We start from the raw sequence: 16,025 nt of genomic DNA on the forward strand, positions 1-16,025 counted from the left end.
GGGGGGTGGGGGTTTAACCCAGCAATTTAAAAGGGCACAGAGCTCAATGAGCTCAGCCTACAGCTGCCCGAACCCAACAGCACGAAGGGACGGGATGCGGGTTAACAGCTCATGAGCTGAGGTTGGATGACGACCATTAATAGGGCGGTGGGAATGGATCAGGAGCTGGAAACCATTGGTTGCCCTAAGAGCCGCCCCTTAAAGTGGAGGCGTGGAAAGGGGGATTTACTCGCTGTGTCGTGGTTTGATGATGTCAGTAGGTCCGCGACGCTCACGGTGCAGCCGGGATGCACCGGAGGGGGGTCGGAGCGGGCGCTATAGCCAAGAAGAAGCTGGCGGAGGTGAGGAGGGGTCGGGTCTGTGTTGGGGAGGGGGTCCAGACCCCAATGGAAGCTCCTAAGTGTGTTTATAGGGGGGTCAAGCTCCGCTGGTGTCCCGACACTTGAGTTTCCAGACTCTGGTGTTTCAATGTGAGGGATCCAGGCTTGTTCTGGTTTGTGGGAGGGGGTTTCTGGCTCAGGGTGGGGGTCCTCAGCATCTCCATAGCTGTGTCATCCTATAGGGTGATCCTTACCTCAGGGCTCCCTCGCTTGCCTGCAGCCTATGGGCTCATACATCATTGAAGGAGCGTTTTCCATCAGCCACTTTGGGGTTTGGTTCATTGAAGGAGCATTTTCCATCAGCCACTTTGGGGTTTGGTTCATTGAAGGAGCATTTTCCATCAGCCACTTTGGGGTTTGGTTCTGTTCTTCAGCTCTGTTCTCTACTGTTCTGTTTTCCCTCCTACAGGCCAAGTACAAGGAGCGAGGGACAGTCCTGGCTGAAGACCAGTTGGCTCAGGTGGGAGATTCACCCCCTGCTGTGGCTGTGAATCCAGGCTTCATCTCACACTGTATCAGGGTCTGAGCATTATCCATAAGCAGAGTGGGGAATGATGGCAGCCTCTGAGCTGCTTTTTCCTCCTAGAACTGTGCTGTTGCTCTGCTTCCCTCCTCTCCATCTTAGCAATATCACATTTATATAGAGCTCGTTCCTTCCTTTGAGTCCACTGAGGGTATATAGGTGTATATTGGGGGTTGTGTTTGCAGGATTAAGCAGGAATTCTTTTCTCTATCTGTTTTCCAGATGTCTAAGCAGCTGGACATGTTTAAGACCAACCTGGAGGAGTTTGCCAGCAAACACAAGCAAGAGATCCGTAAAAACCCCGAGTTCCGAGTCCAGTTCCAGGATATGTGTGCAACAATTGGAGTGGATCCTTTAGCATGTGAGGAGCAGGGATTAAAGATCCTCCTGTAAAGGATTCTCAGTGAAGCTGTTAGAAATTGTGTATTGGTGTATTGATGGTGTATTGATTCTTAGGGTTTGTGAATTGCTGTAATATGCTTTTAGGTGATATATAAGTTTAAAAGGGGGAAAGGGAAAAGGTGAAGAGCCTCTTTGGTTACCTCCACTGAGTCCTCACAGTGAGGTTTGTGAGCACCAGTAGCTGTTAAAGAAGGTGCTGTTGCCAATGGTCTGATTACTATCTTCTTTCTTGCTTCACAGCTGGTAAAGGATTCTGGTCAGAAATGCTGGGAGTTGGAGACTTCTACTATGAACTGGGTGTGCAGATCATTGAAGTTTGCCTGGCTCTGAAACACAGGAATGGAGGTGAGGATCTCCCTGTGTCTGTCTTCACTCCAAAAGGGCAATCTGAGGCTAACAGTGGGCAACAGCAAAGCCAATAGGAGCTGGAATCTGATATGTTGTGGGAGTATAATGTGAGGCAAGAGCGAGCCAGTGGTTAACACACAAAGAAGCCTTCATTACTATGGCTGGAGTCATTTTCTTGCTGTGTAGTTATGCTTTTTTTTTGTCTCCTTTTGTTGACTCCTAGGTCTGATAACACTGGAAGAACTTCATCAGCAAGTGCTGAAGGGAAGAGGGAAGTTTGCTCAAGAAGTCAGCCAGTGAGTGTCTGTATATTGTAGGAAAAGGGAAATCAGTAACATGAAAGAGAGAGAACTGAGTGATTGATCTCAGCTGGGCTTGAAGGTGTTGATGGTAATTGGACTCTAGATCCAAGCAATTAGTCCTGTACATGCGCTCTGTAGTTAATGACTATTTCAGGAGTGAGCCATAAGCATAAAGAGCTGTTGGCTTAGGCTAAATGCTGTGCTCCTACTGGCACAGTAGAAACAATATCAGCTGTTGATTATCTGTTATCACAGTATACTCCAGTAGCTGTATCTTATGCCTTCTTCACATGAAGTCTTCTTTACTAAACTTAGGGCAGTTTGGGAGAGGCTTTTAGCTCAAAGCCCTGCATTAACTTCTGCTTTCAGAGATGATCTCCTTCGTGCAATCAAGAAACTGAAGGTCTTGGGGAGTGGTTTTGGGATTATCCCTGTTGGTGGAACGTATCTGATTCAGTCTGTACCAGCTGAACTGAACATGGATCACACGGTCGTCTTGCAGCTTGCAGAGGTACAGAGCCAGGAGACTTTAAAATACCTCGAAAGAACCCCCCTGTTTCAGTGATGGAACATGTGGTGTGGCAAATAACAACATTCCAGTGTGAATGTGAATCTAGAGCTTGTGCTATGGTTACATCAGGCCTGTAGGCAAAACTGTCCATGCTCTTCTAAACTGTGGGCTTCAGTCTTGACTACAAACATGCTATTTTTTATTCTCTCTTTGCAGAAAAAGGGCTATGTAACAGTTGGTGAGATCAAGTCCAGTCTGAAGTGGGAGGTGGAACGTGCAAAGCAAATCCTGGTATGTATGAGGGCCTCTTGTGCATGGTGGAGGTCAGTGACGGGTAAAGGTCCTGAGTTCTACACACTAAATTACTGTACAATAAATGCAGGGTGAGGCCTTCCCCTGTGAATGGCTTGTCAGCTATTCAGTTAAGCTTCACTCAACACTTTCTGCTCTGTTTGAATAGGAACACTTGCTGAAGGAAGGAATGGCCTGGCTGGATACCCAGGCAGAAGGAGAACCTCAGTACTGGCTGCCTGCTCTCTTTACAGAGTTGTACTCTCAGGAAATCACTCCAGAGGAAGCCAAGGAAGCAATACCTTGACTGCTAAGTGTTCTGTGCCTGTATCCAAGCCTTCTTGTGAGGGTACTTGAATATCACCTGAAACACAGGGACAGTGGACTTGAAATAAAACTTTGTAAAAAGAAGTGTCTAGCTTGACAAGTTTAATAGGACTCATTCATACTTGGTTACCTTGGAATTTTCTCCTCTACCGTGAGTGGAAATAGCACTTATTAGTGCCAACAGTAGTTACCTTGTCACAGCAAGAGGAAAAGGATTGCTATTTGCAACTGCAGTCATGGAGGACGCAGATATGGCTGTCTAAAGCTTCTCGCTGCCAGCAGTGTTGCTTCTAAAGCCACTCAGAAACTGAGCTGTAATCCTCTGCTCTGTGAATGAGGCGTCGTTCCACTAAGGAGAACCACAGTCTGGATTCTGCCAAAACAAACTTTATTGCACCAAAAAAAAAAAAAAAAAAGAAATCTTATGTACAATAGTATATAAACAAGGTATCTTAGAGTGACTCTTGTGCATATATATATTTTTTTGACTCAATTAGGTCTAAAAATCTGTTGCTAAAACATCTCTGCCTAGAGCAGTCATTTGAGGATTGTCACTTTGAAATGGAAACATTCAGAAATGGTAGGACAGACAACATTAGAGCTAGAAAACTAATACTTCTCTTGTACAGCCACATGCTAGTTAGGTGAATAGTGTCCACAATAAGGCATTTTCTTGTTTCATTGGATGGGTGGATGGTAATGCCACATGCATCGCAAACAGATTTCAGAACCAGCTCTGCCTTGAGAAGGCAGCAGAGTCACAGCTCTATCCACAATGCTACTGAATGGTGACAAACAACGTGACATTTACAACAGGATTACAGAGGCAGAAAAGTAGCGTACTGCTCAGCTCATGATTTCTCAGGAGACCCTACTGCCTCCCTGAGACCTTATTTGAAGGTGAACACAGCTTTATTTACTCTCATTTGGTGTATGTGTTGAGTGAGTCCTATGTAAGTTTAGCTTTCCCTTGAGGGAAGACAAGGTTAAAGTCTAGTTCATACCAATGACAGACCCAGGGGAGGCTGCTTGCTAGAAGGGAGAAAAGGTTCCCCTACTTGTTAAATGGCACATCTACAGTTCAGAAACGTTTCCACCTTCCAGAGCTGCTTAGAGAGCAGTGTGCAGGCTTCTAAGTTCTGCAAGAGCCAATATAAATCAGAGACTGAAAATAATTCAGTGACTTACAGGACAATGCCTTTCTGTACAGTGCATGGCAGGGGTCTTTTGGCCATTCCTCCCGTGTTGGTTTTTTGCTTGCTTTTAGAATGAAAATGACTGCACTGAACGTTCTCCCACCACCATTATGTAGCAGGGAGGTGCTGAGGGAGAGGGACTGGGACAACGTGCAACTTCATGCTCAGTTTTCTAACTGAGTCCTCATAAAGTCAAACTATTTACCAACAAAACATTTTCCTGGTTCAATCAATCATCAGCGGGGTCTTCCACCTGGAGAAGCTTTTATTCACCTCCACCCAAGTTGCACTGAATACATCTTTGACATAATTGCACTTGCAGCCAGCACACGCCTCTCCTCCAGCTTTGCTTTTGCTCACAGTAAAAAAAGCTGCCATTTTAAAACATTCAAAGTACTGAAGTGTTAACTTTACAACACTCATCCAGCTCACACTCGGCCAAGTTTGGCAAAGGAATTTCAGTCAGTAACTAAGTGTACACCTCTGGAAAGCTCCACCCAGAAACAGTGGCTTCCTGAGCTAGAATTGCCCCTTATCCTAGCGTTTCAGTCTGAGCAATGAAGGTTGCTGTGGGGAGGGAGGTGGCAGGAGGAAAATGAAATCTTACACTGACTGGAGAGATGGAAAGCAAAAAGTACTTCAGTGAAGGAAACAAAACAGCTCTCTGTTCAGAGCAGCTGGAATAAAATATTTCTAGAATACTAAATTCAAATCAAAACCTTAAATGAGTTACACAAACAAGACTTAGTTTTTTTTTTTAGTGCTCCCCTATCTCTGAACCAATTGGTTTTCTCACCTTCCCTTCCCCAAAACACCACGATGAACAGACCTGCACTCCAATGTACGGATTCTTGCCTTTTCATCCTCCCCTTTTGTGCCTGAAATCTCAGTGGATGAAGTCACCCATGGCTTGTGTAAAGCTTTCAGAACGGAGCCCAGATTCCACCACTGCTCTTTATCTTTGGTCTGTCTAGAACAGCGTCTAGAAGAAAGACATTGGGTAGATGGGCTCTACAGGGCAGACAGGCTCCATCTCTCCCAGTCTGCACAAAAAGGTTTCATCCAGGCACACAGTGCCTGGGCCATGTCATACCCCAGACTCATCAAAGCACTCCCACAGCTACAGCTCCATATTCAGCATGGCCCCCAGGGAAGGGCTCACTGTCTAGGAACAGAAAAGCTGTAAAGAGGAGTCGCAGTCTACATCTCATTCTTTAATCAAATGGAGACAAAAATAATAATAATAATAATTATAACCAGTGTAGATGTTGTTCAAAAAATAACCTGATGCCACATGCTCCGGATTTCTAGTAGAGTAAGTACCTTGTAAGAGTAGCCTGTCACAAGCTTGGCTTTGTCTAGCATGAAGTCTTCTCGTTCAGCGTTATCCACCAGAGCAGTAAAAGGAGACAGAAGATATCCCACAGTTTTCTCCACTCTGGCATTGGTTTGGTTGTTGAGTCTGTCAGGGGTACTCTAGTGTGAAGACAGAACATCCCCACGGCTTGGCCTCTCTGTTGGTAACGCAGCTCTAAGCTTTGGAGCAGCCCTGAGTGTCTGTCTCTGTCTCAGAGGAGCTGCTCTCAGAGTCTATTTCTGTATTCTCCTGCTGATGTTTCTCTTGCACCTTCTGCCGAATTCCTTGCAAACGGATTAATAGGGACTGATAGTCAAAGTGGCCACGTTTTTCTCCAAAAGGATCCTGGAAGGAAACCAGAGATGAACTCATTAATATAGACCTCTTACCAGAAGGATAAAGGTTTAAAGACAGCTGTATAATAACTGTTACATTCTGCTTTAAGATCAATGGGACCAGATCAATGGCCTCACAAATCTCAAAACTGATACCAATTGCTTTTCCCTTACAAGGCCACCAGAGTCATCAGGCACAACTCATCCTTTGTGAAACCACATTATCATTTTAAATCAAGGTGCCCAGCTGCTTTAATACTTTTTGCTTTTAACCCTATTCCACGTTAAAGGCAATTGCCAGGGCTATATAAAGGAGTGGTGATGTTTCACTTGTCCTGTGTGGCTCCAGAGTTAACAAGAAAGCACATCTGCCAAGCCCTAAACCAATACTGTATCTAGAGTGACTATGTTTTAAATACAGAGCAGTGGAGATAACAGTGGCATCTCTAGCAAATTGTGTTCAGACTTCCTGCCTTACTATTTACACATGAGCATAATACAGACTGTGGTAGTCACTAACTCTAAAGACTGAGCACAGCAATCCCAAGCCATTGTGTTCTTCAGAATTAACTTAGCTCTGGCTCCTTGTAGAAGAAACAAGAGTTGATCACACCTGACAATCCTCTGATCTCACCAAATACAGCCTTCAGGACAGTGCTCTCATTTCTCACGTGCAGGAATTTCTTGCTCCAAACATGAACTCTCCTACTTGAGGAGTGCTTTCATTTTATGAATTACACAGTGATGGCACTGATAGGAAAGAAGGGCTCAGATCAGAGACACTAGATCATTAAATCAAACACCTCCAGCTCTTCTTAACAGTGAAATTTCTCAATGAGTCAGACAAGAGGTGCTTGATGAGAGAGGAAGACGTGTTCAGATGCAAATAGCTTGGCAGTCTATTCTGTAAAGTCTATTTTCCTACAGAAATGAGCTCCTCTATTCAACCTGTCTGGCTGTATTTGCCATATTGTTGCTGTTCCTCTATTCCATCCTCCTCCAGATACTTTTGCCTCCATCAGCCACTTTCATCTGACAGAACAACTCAGTGTCAGAGAAAAGTTTCTATATGTACGAGCAAAGAAATCAAAGAAAAAGAAATCTTACCAGCATCTCAACAAGCAAATGATGCAATAGAGCTCAGTTGCCACCAGGTCCAGCACTGAGAGAAATCTAACAGCTCTGAAAATACTGTGTGCATACTCTGAACTCAGGAACGTCAGTGTTTTATCCACAGCAGTTTCGTGGTTAACTCAGAGTCGAAACATAGAGTTGATAGAAAAGGTGCAGATCTGCCCCATGTTGCACATCACACGATGCAACTGTTTGCCACTCTGAGTGTATTTGGAATCAAAGATCTGAATCAACAAGAAAATCATCTGCCACTCACCTGCATCGTCTGTCCTTGGAGATAAAGTCTCTCTTTGCACACCCCTTCATAGAAGTCATAGTATTCCATGAAGGATTTCTCCATTACACCCCTGAATATAATCAGAGAGCAAAGAGTCAACAGAGAATGACAGTATTACAATGGTGGCATCATCCAGGGTGACAGCATCTCACTGAACCACAGCCATGTAATCTGCACAGCTCAAGCCAGACAACTAACTGGGTACAGCCAGGCAGGACACAGAACAAAACTAACTGCAGCACTGCTGCAGCTGAACAGATCCTGCACGTGTTTCTACAACAGCTGTGTTTTTCTCTCTCTCTGAGATGTTGGTTTTTTTCCCCTCTGAGAGAAGGCACATTTATCCTCGAACACAAATCAAAGGATGCAGCCTCTGTGCACAATAACAGTAATTGGTCAATGCACAGCTCCTAGGCACGACATAGATACAGTCGTCCATTTGAGAAGAAACAAAACCACTTTGCACTAGAGCAGGATGATTTAAAGACTTGCTCTTCTCTGAAGCACATCTCAGGATCTCAGGAAAGGCAACCTGAGAATCTTAACCTGTTTCCCCACACCCATTTTCTCATGCTCCCTCCCTGCCCCCCCTTTCCATACCGTAGTGGCTCAGGACAGGGACACTTTCCTTCCAGCATGTCACACACTGCTACTCGGATGGTCTCATGCCGAATACACTCATTATAGTTCTTGCTGTCCCCAGGGTGCCTCTCCTGGAAATAGAATTTGGGCCAGTGAGTCCATGTTACTGGAAAGGCTCTTCGTCTCTCACACTCTGGTGACTGATGAATTTCACCGGTGTGTGAACCCACTACAGCTATGTCTGTTTAGTGGATGCTGAGCTAATTTATACTGGAGGGAAAAAAAAAAAAGCTGGCAGCATTTTCTCCATCTACAGAGCCTTGGACTCGCACAGCTGGGGAGACGAGTCAGCTGATAGTTGGCACAGAAAACTGCCTCTCTTTGGGATGCCAGAACCATGAAAACCTGAGCAGTTTGGTTTCTGCATGACAGTGTGTATTGAGGAAGCTGTATCAGGAGTCATGTAGCAGAGAAATGTTCTTCTATTACTTCACACACATGAGAGCTAAGCAGCCTGCAGTTCAGAGCTTCACAAGTCCCCCCTTCAAGCTCTGATCAGAGGCAAAGCAAGCTTTAAAAAAAGCCAAGTGACACAGCCTTGCTTTGTCCCCATTTCCAGACTGTATTTTGTTACCAGGTCAAGGTGTGGAGTGAAGGGAGAAATTGCTGCAGAACCAAAGATGAAACATCTCCAACTCTCACCTGCTCAAAGCCGGGTTCATTGTGATACGGGTTCTCAGTCATCAGAGACTGGATGGAGATGAGGACTGAGGAGATACTCTGTGCTGGGCTCCATGCAGGCCCGGTCCAAGTGCTGAAGCATCAAGATAGAAAAGCATCAATTAACGACACAGGATCAGCCCAGAGACCACCATCCCTCCAACTACTGAAGATCAGAAAGCTCAGAAAACACATCTAAACCATACAGAAATGTGACAGGAGAAGTAACAGCTGCTTCAGAAAGACAAAGCACTGCACACTGAGAAAGTCTCAAGGCAGTTTATTCTCTCAGCCAAATGAGAACATTAATCTGAGCCATGCAAGAGGCTGGGGAGCTTCACAGCTAACACACAGAGGGAAAAGCTGAGGAAGAGTGCCATCTTCAAACACCTCTCAGGGCACTTCAGAGCTATGGATATCATCTTGCACAGCATCCTGAAACAACACATGGTGCCAGCTCTATAGTAAGTCAAGAACTGCAGCTCTTTATGAAGTTAAATCTAACTTTGCAGACTCAAACAAGACCATTACTTGGGCAGTTAGCGATGCAGACACTCAGCACAAGGTCTGCCACCAAAAGCACTCATGGATACACTGCTGTAGGAATAAGATGCCCATTTAATATATGGAATGTAGCATAAACCCCTGCACAGAACAACAGGTCAGGAAAAGCTGCTCTGCTACTTGCCATTTATATCCTAGCTCCAGATAGAGAGCTGCTTCCCTGGGAGCTGAACAAGGATGTACTGACCTGCATATGCTCTTCCTAAATTCATTCACAGCTTCCCGTTGCTGGTAAGGCTGAGGCTCTTTGTTCACTCTTCAATAATTTAGCTTCCATGCCAAAGCTACACTACATGAGCAACGAGGCAGCTTGCATGGAAGCTGCTGGGCACTCAGCCCCCTGAGCTACAGACAAGCCCTGCACACCTCAGTGCATCCCAGGCACTGGCATCCAGCTCACTGGATCAGAAAGACTCACACACTTTATCTCTCTCCCAGCTCCAGACCAGCAGATGAGTATCAGTGACTTGAATGAACTTTGGCATAAGGGGCACACACACAATGCTGCTGAAAGCATCCAGTCTCATAACCACAGCTGTGCTCAGATACGATGAAACCCCTACAGCAATTCAAGCCATCGCTGCCCCTTCCCCACTTGGCTGCCTCTATGTGCACCAGTCCAGAGCCTCAGTAAAAACCCTTCCTTACTTACAACTGAAACCATCACATCTGGGGTGGGGAACATCACACTATGGCCAGAGTTCCTCTGGTAGAGTCTAGAAGCCACTGAATCAATCAGGACTCAGTTTTAAAACCAAATAGGTGAGTAACAAGCACTTGCAGCAGTGGAGCCTGTTGGAACAGGCAGCATGGGAGCAGAGATTGTAAATCATTACACTTACTGCTCAGCCCCACATACTACATGTAGGTGGAGGCCCAGAGCACTCAAATGGCTTTCAAGGAAGTTCTTAGAGGCTTTTAATCTTATTTATTTTTAAACCCACACAGAGAAAGAGGAAATTAAAACCACAAAAACCTGCATTCAGAAAGCATGAAGGATCAGCTTGCAAAGAGCAAGAGCAGAAGAAAGGCAGCGCTCAAGCCAGGGCTTTGCAAGGGGAAGCAGAAAAGTGGCAGCATCCACTGAACTTCATGCTTCCCCCGCTCCGCTCTCAGATGCTTTTAGAGACAAGTCAGACTCTTAGCTCAGAAGAGGAATTTGTGCTGCTTTACGACTCTGATCCAGTGCATAACTTCACAGAAGCATAAAGGTGCATCCAAGCATGTTTGGGGCAAGATCAGGGCACAGCGTGTTGAAAAAGATGTGCGAGGCACAGTGCAGCCTGTGGCTACCTCCTGATTTCCCACCAAAACAGCCAAAGTCTCCTCTTACCCTAGAATACTCAGGCAGACTTTCCCATTGCGGTAGAAGTTGGGGTTAAACCTCACTGTGTTATTTCCCGTTGTCATCAGTTTGACCCTTGGCGGGTGGATGGGATAATCTGGAGGACAGCGAAACAGGAACAAGAAGAAACCCCCTTCATAAGGCGTGTCAAATGGGCCTGTGATCAATGCATGAATCTGGAAAACAAAAGCCCATCTTGCGCACCACTTCAAAATTGTGCAGCACCATCAAATCCTCAACAAAGCCAACCGAAGGCAAGAAACCTCCACCCAGGCATGGACACAGCACCTTCCCCAAGCACACGCCACGTGCAGGCCATACACAACCCCCCTCCCCTTCCTTCCCTCCTTTAGCCAGAGCCACTGCTGCACACTTCTCTCCCCTCTGCCACACTCAATGTGCAGAGCAGGTTTCCAACACGAGGTTTGGCCACGGTCCACAGCAGCTGCCTCCCATACATCTCGACACAGCCCAAAGCAGACTGAATCACAGTTCAGCTGGTAAGCTCTGCTTTAAAAAGCTTTCAAATATGGGGAGGGGGGGAAAAAAAAAGTCTAATTTTAGCATGGAAAAAAGGCAGATTTTTCCACCAAAACCAGAACATTCCTCAATTTTATGGTCTCGTGCTGATTTGGTTTTATTGAAACCAATCATTTAATTACTTCTGCCAGGATCTAAAATTAAGACCCCATGCTCCCCTCGCTAATTACCTTCTAAAAAATCTCAGTTGCATACCAGGAAATCTGCTCCCATTGGGCTATTAGGGAAGCTTCCTCCTTTTCCATCCTCCTGAAGCGATCCAAGCAATCTCCTTTAATGGTCCTCTCACCCACCTAGGATGTTAGTTAAAAACCCCAAGGCTGCTGTTCTACAAACCCGCATTCCTGCTGAAGGGCATTTTGGCACTTTCAACCTCCAAACCGAGGGAGGTCAGAGCTCCAGCAAAATGCCCAAGGTCTGAGTTGTCTGCACACAGACACTCCCTTTGTGCTGTCTCCAAAAATCCAAGAGCCCTAAGCCAGGCAGGTGCTCACACTGAGGGAACCAAGGGAGTGCCAAGTCTGTCAAGGGGGGTGAGAGAAGTGTGCAGCAGAGGAGAAACCAAAGCAACCCCATCCACACACACATACACACAAAGAGCTTTCTCAGTATCCAACACAGCCAGATGAAGTGACACTGGCTGGAGAAAGGCAGCATCAGCCAAGGAATGCACTGGATCAAGATCACTGTTTGAGCAACATCAGCCTCCAAGATCACTGCAATCTCTCAGGTGTAATTGGCAATTCCTTATCCTGGAAAATCCCTAGAGCCAAGCAGCCAGGAGGGGAAGAACTGGAGCAGGAGAGACAAGAGACACACCTGGCCCCAGGGAACAGATGTGCTGGAGATGATGTGATGGGAGTAGCTATGCAGGTCAGATCTGCATGAGCTCATGGAATTGTTTGAGTTGGAAGGGACCTGTAAAGGCCAGCTGGTCCAACTCTCCTGCAATGAACAGGGACACCTATAGCTCAATCAGGTGCTCACAGCCTGGTCCAACCTGACCTCAGGTGCCTCCAGGGACAGGGCATCCATAACCTCTCTGGGAGAGAGGCTGTTACCTGTTAGAGCCAGGTAGGCAGCTCCATAACAGGACAGGATCTGGGCCCAGGGATTAATCAGGTCACAACAGTTAAACACCTCTGCCTTCTGCAGGTGACTTACATATAATTTCCAGTGACTGAGATATGTTCCTCATTTCCAGCCCCTCACAAAGCCCCCCATGGCCAACAGATTTCCACAGAGATCTCTCTGAGCTAATCTAGTGATTCTTTTTCAAGCATCTGTAGGGGAAAGAACAAGCTGGATTGGCACTCTGCTAGTTCATAGGGACACAAAATAGGGCTGTCTTTATCAGTGGAAACTCCTCAGGTTCCTGTGATGGTATCTCTCCACAAAGCCATTTTTAACTTGACAACCTCCTCCTATTTAAATGCAGCCCAGATCGTCACCAAGAAACCCAGAGCTGCGCTGTGCTCTTACAAGACTCGCCCTGACTTCTCTCAAAACAAGAAGGGATTACACCATTTGGGAGAACCCTCAGAGCAGCCATCAATAGCAACATATAGAAGAGTAGGATCATGAACTCATTCCAAAGTGTCTCTTACCTTGGTCATGTCATGGGGATCAGGCACAACAAACATTCCCGGGGGTGGTTCCTTGTAAATAGACATAATATCCCTAGAATAAAGGAAACAGGAATTAGCCAAGATCTCCCTTGGTGTTGATCAGCCCTTGAGGCATGGAATGTTCCAGTGGACAAATCTGTGTAGAGATGCAAAGGGACAGAATTAAGATGGGAATTTGCAACTCAAAGTGGTGGATGTTGGGGTTTTTTGGTGTCTGTTTCTCGGCTGAGCTCTCTTAACTTATCCTAAACAATAGTTGAAGAGCACAAGCAGCATTCAATGAATAGTGAGGCATCAGACTTCAGCACCTTGGCAACCTACTGCCTTGCATTTTACACCATAACCTAAGAATTAACAATAAACTTCTCCTAAGGTCAGCATGAAAAAGCTCTCATTGGTGAATATTGTTGCCTAATAGAAAACTTTACCTCCCTGTTTTCTCTCCATACACATGGACTATTTACAAAGTCCCTCCTATAGACCCATTCACTTTTTTCCCCATCATTACAGTACCTGGACCGTGTCTGAAAACATTACTGCTCTGTCAAGTTTGATTTTAGTCTGACAGTGGGTTCAATTGCTATTAGGAGACATGGACACACACACAGCTTAAATCACAACAGTTTTATTTCCTGGACTAAATGAACTGAAAAAGAACGAGATTACCAAACAGCACCCATCAACTTTTATTGCCAAAAAGCTCCCTATCATAATCAGAGCTTCACAGTACTCTGGGACAAGCTACCACTAGACCTGTTCAAGAAGCAACCAGAGTTAAGAGAGGTTTCAGGGCAATAACAAAGTTTGAGAACAACAGGAGAGTTTTGCCTTCCTACTTAACATGATGAAGTTATTGCTTTCGGTGCTTGGATGGAAAACTGCCAGAATATCTGGTGCCATCTTTGGAAGACGTTAGACTAGCTCTAGAACAAGCAACAGAACAAGGATGAGCAAGAGCCTGGCAGGCAGCAATTCTGTTCTGAAGGAAGAGGAAGAACTTGCTGACACAGTGCCAATATCTCTAACAATAAAAGACAGTATTGCTCATGGTATCAAAGGCTATTGACACACCAGGTTTAACCAGATGATCCTTCAAAAGTCAGAGCAGCCAAATGGGTGGGCACCAACCAGGAAAGGATTGTTACCGGCAGGTTTACGATAACATCTTGCAAAGCTCAACTGCTGATGGGGACAGAGGAGCTCATTCTGCTTCCATTTAACAGCACCTTTAAGGAGCACGCTGCAATCCTGAGGGCAATGTGCCACAAAGCATGGCTGCCAAAGGCCACAGCAAGAGCAGGAGGAGGATGAGGAGATATCCCAGAGGGGCCTTCATCCAAACCCCTCAGCACAGAGCCCTGGGGCTGCACCTAAAAGAGCCCTTGGGCATGGTAATGAATTATAGAATCATTATGGTTGGAAAAGACCACTTAGATCCACAAGTCCAAGTCCAGCCCACCCCCAAACCACATCCCTCAGTGTCACATCTTCATGGTTCTTGAATCCCTCCGGGGATGGTGACTCCACCATCTCCCTGTGCATCCTTTGCCAGCGCCTCATTAGGAGACAATTCCACTTTAGGAGGAATTTCTCCTAATACCCAACCCGAACCTCTTCTAGCACAACATAAGGAAACCACCCCTCATCCTACAGCTTCTACCTGGCACAGAGGCCGACCCCCATATCCCCATTATGTCCTTTAAGGCCACTGTAAAGCAATAAAGTCTCCCTTAAGCCTTCTCTTCCACCAGGGGAACCCATAGACCAGCCCACAGCCCCGAACCCCCACAGACCAGTTCCCATCGCCCTTGAGGAAGGCAGGAGGCCCCACACAACAACCGGGTTTCCCATAGAGCTCTATGGACCGGGAGAAGCCGGGGAGGCGGCCCCGAGGCAGGTCGGCCCTCTCACCGTTTGATCCGCAGCAGACAGGCCGAGCTGGGCCTCTCGCTGTCCCAGTCCCCGCTGACCGTAGGGTCCCAAAAGGCGGAATGAGTGAGGAGTGCGGCCCCCGCAGCCGCCGCCGCAGCCGCAGCGATGGGAGCTCCGCCGCTAACCGGGGCCACGGTGGCGGTAGGCGGTGAAGAGCCGAACCCTGCGGCAGCCCATAGTTCGGCTGGGATGAAGACGCCGGGGTTTCCCGTTCCGCTTCCCGAACCGGTCGAGGTGCCCCCGCTACCGCTGCCCGTCGTTGCCAGCACCGAGGCCGGAGCCGCATCTTCGGCGGCCGGACTCTCCGCCATTCCGCGGCCGGCCTCGGAGAACGCCGCTTACTTCCGGGACTCCGAACCAACGAGTCGCTCGGCTAGAGCGGCCACCGCCTCGCACCTCCTTCCCAGAGCGTCACCCCCAACTCCCCCCCCCGCTCTGCCCTCCCACTACCAACCCCCCCCAACTGCCATAGAGTCACATTGCGCTACCAGAGCGGCTCTTCCGCTGTGACCGCCCCCTGGTTCTGCACCGCCGCGCTACAGCGCCCCCTGCTGTGGTGGCGGACTGCAGAGACAGTAGCATAGCTCATGGAAATTGGAGATTTTAGAAGCTTTATATTGAATTATCTGCTACTGAGATGCTGAGAGATGATGCTCAGCCATCACTGAAGCCATTTGACTCCCTGCCATCCTCAGGGATACACCAAATAATTTGCTTGAATCCATTTCACACCCAGTGGTCAAGAAGAAACACGATGCAACCCAGTTTAAGTGGCCAAAATAAAGGTCAGGTTACACAATGTGATGTGAATACAGGTCAAACACCACGTTAACATCAGGACCGAATGTTCCCAGAGACCTTCAATGATAGATTTGCCTCCATGCTTCACTGGGAGCACAGATAAGCTCCCCCCATGGTCAGTCTGCCTCCCTCTGACTCACTGCTGTGATGCACTATAGCTTCTCACTAAAGGAAATGTAAAAGAACAAGTTAACTTGTGTATCATGCTGTCTGTCAGCAGGGGGTTTTGCATGGTTAACAGCTCAACCTCAGCTGGAATAGAAACCCAGGCATAGAACAGGGTCCTCTCTGAGCCATTATGTATTTGCCCCCACTCAGCACCCTCTGAATGTACAAACCTTCCTCTTGTTCAGCTCATGGGCTTTTCCTGACCATCCTGTTCTCCCAATAATGTTTGTTTGTTGTTTAGGGGCGGAAATCAAAACCCTTCTCCAATTCACATTGACATTACAAAGGAACAGAGAAGTTACTGATATCCGTGTCCCCAGGAAGGTCACAACCACACATCAGCAGCTTTAGCATACATAGAC

General features: G+C 46.9%; 2 protein-coding genes across 3 annotated transcripts; one reads left to right on the forward strand and one right to left on the reverse strand.

Moving 5' to 3' along the window:
* The first annotated feature begins 249 nt into the window (after window positions 1-249).
* Window positions 250-3,545, forward strand: SNF8 (SNF8 subunit of ESCRT-II). The gene is made up of 8 exons (XM_015885606.3): window positions 250-341; window positions 790-840; window positions 1,126-1,264; window positions 1,546-1,650; window positions 1,877-1,949; window positions 2,325-2,466; window positions 2,683-2,757; window positions 2,927-3,545. The coding sequence occupies exons 1-8, from the start codon at window positions 288-290 to the stop codon at window positions 3,062-3,064; spliced, it is 777 nt and encodes a 258-aa protein (XP_015741092.1). The 5' UTR covers window positions 250-287; the 3' UTR covers window positions 3,065-3,545.
* On the reverse strand, window positions 3,456-15,040 carry UBE2Z (ubiquitin conjugating enzyme E2 Z). 2 transcript variants are annotated; one of them, XM_085532636.1, is made up of 7 exons: window positions 14,674-15,040; window positions 12,742-12,814; window positions 10,583-10,691; window positions 8,668-8,779; window positions 7,984-8,096; window positions 7,363-7,453; window positions 3,456-5,982 (listed from the first exon to the last, which is right to left on the reverse strand). In XM_085532636.1, the coding sequence occupies exons 3-7, from the start codon at window positions 10,657-10,659 to the stop codon at window positions 5,812-5,814; spliced, it is 564 nt and encodes a 187-aa protein (XP_085388762.1). In that variant the 5' UTR covers window positions 10,660-10,691; window positions 12,742-12,814; window positions 14,674-15,040; the 3' UTR covers window positions 3,456-5,811. The 2 variants fall into 2 exon arrangements, with proteins under 2 accessions (XP_085388762.1, XP_015741078.2); XM_015885592.3 differs by having other exon boundaries at window positions 10,583-10,770.
* Between the last annotated feature and the right edge of the window lie 985 nt (window positions 15,041-16,025).

This window comes from Coturnix japonica, unplaced genomic scaffold (genome assembly GCF_054131305.1).
Source record: "Coturnix japonica strain WE unplaced genomic scaffold, WE-NBRP24 Scf049, whole genome shotgun sequence".
In the NCBI taxonomy this organism is placed as follows: Eukaryota; Metazoa; Chordata; class Aves; order Galliformes; family Phasianidae; genus Coturnix; species Coturnix japonica.

What these genes read in the sequence shown, in the direction of transcription:
- SNF8 (XM_015885606.3), top strand. Translation starts at nt 288, where the DNA reads ATGCACCGGAGGGGGGTCGGAGCGGGCGCTATAGCCAAGAAGAAGCTG. An exon ending in CCAAGAAGAAGCTGGCGGAG is followed by an intron (nt 342 to 789) that starts GTGAGGAGGGGT and finishes TCCCTCCTACAG; the next exon opens with GCCAAGTACAAGGAGCGAGG. An exon ending in TTTGCTCAAGAAGTCAGCCA is followed by an intron (nt 1,950 to 2,324) that starts GTGAGTGTCTGT and finishes TTCTGCTTTCAG; the next exon opens with AGATGATCTCCTTCGTGCAA.
- UBE2Z (XM_015885592.3), bottom strand. Translation starts at nt 15,005, where the DNA reads ATGGCGGAGAGTCCGGCCGCCGAAGATGCGGCTCCGGCCTCGGTGCTG. An exon ending in TGTCTGCTGCGGATCAAACG is followed by an intron (nt 12,815 to 14,673) that starts GTGAGAGGGCCG and finishes CCTTTATTCTAG; the next exon opens with GGATATTATGTCTATTTACA. An exon ending in GTCTGCCTGAGTATTCTAGG is followed by an intron (nt 8,780 to 10,582) that starts GTAAGAGGAGAC and finishes TTGATGCTTCAG; the next exon opens with CACTTGGACCGGGCCTGCAT.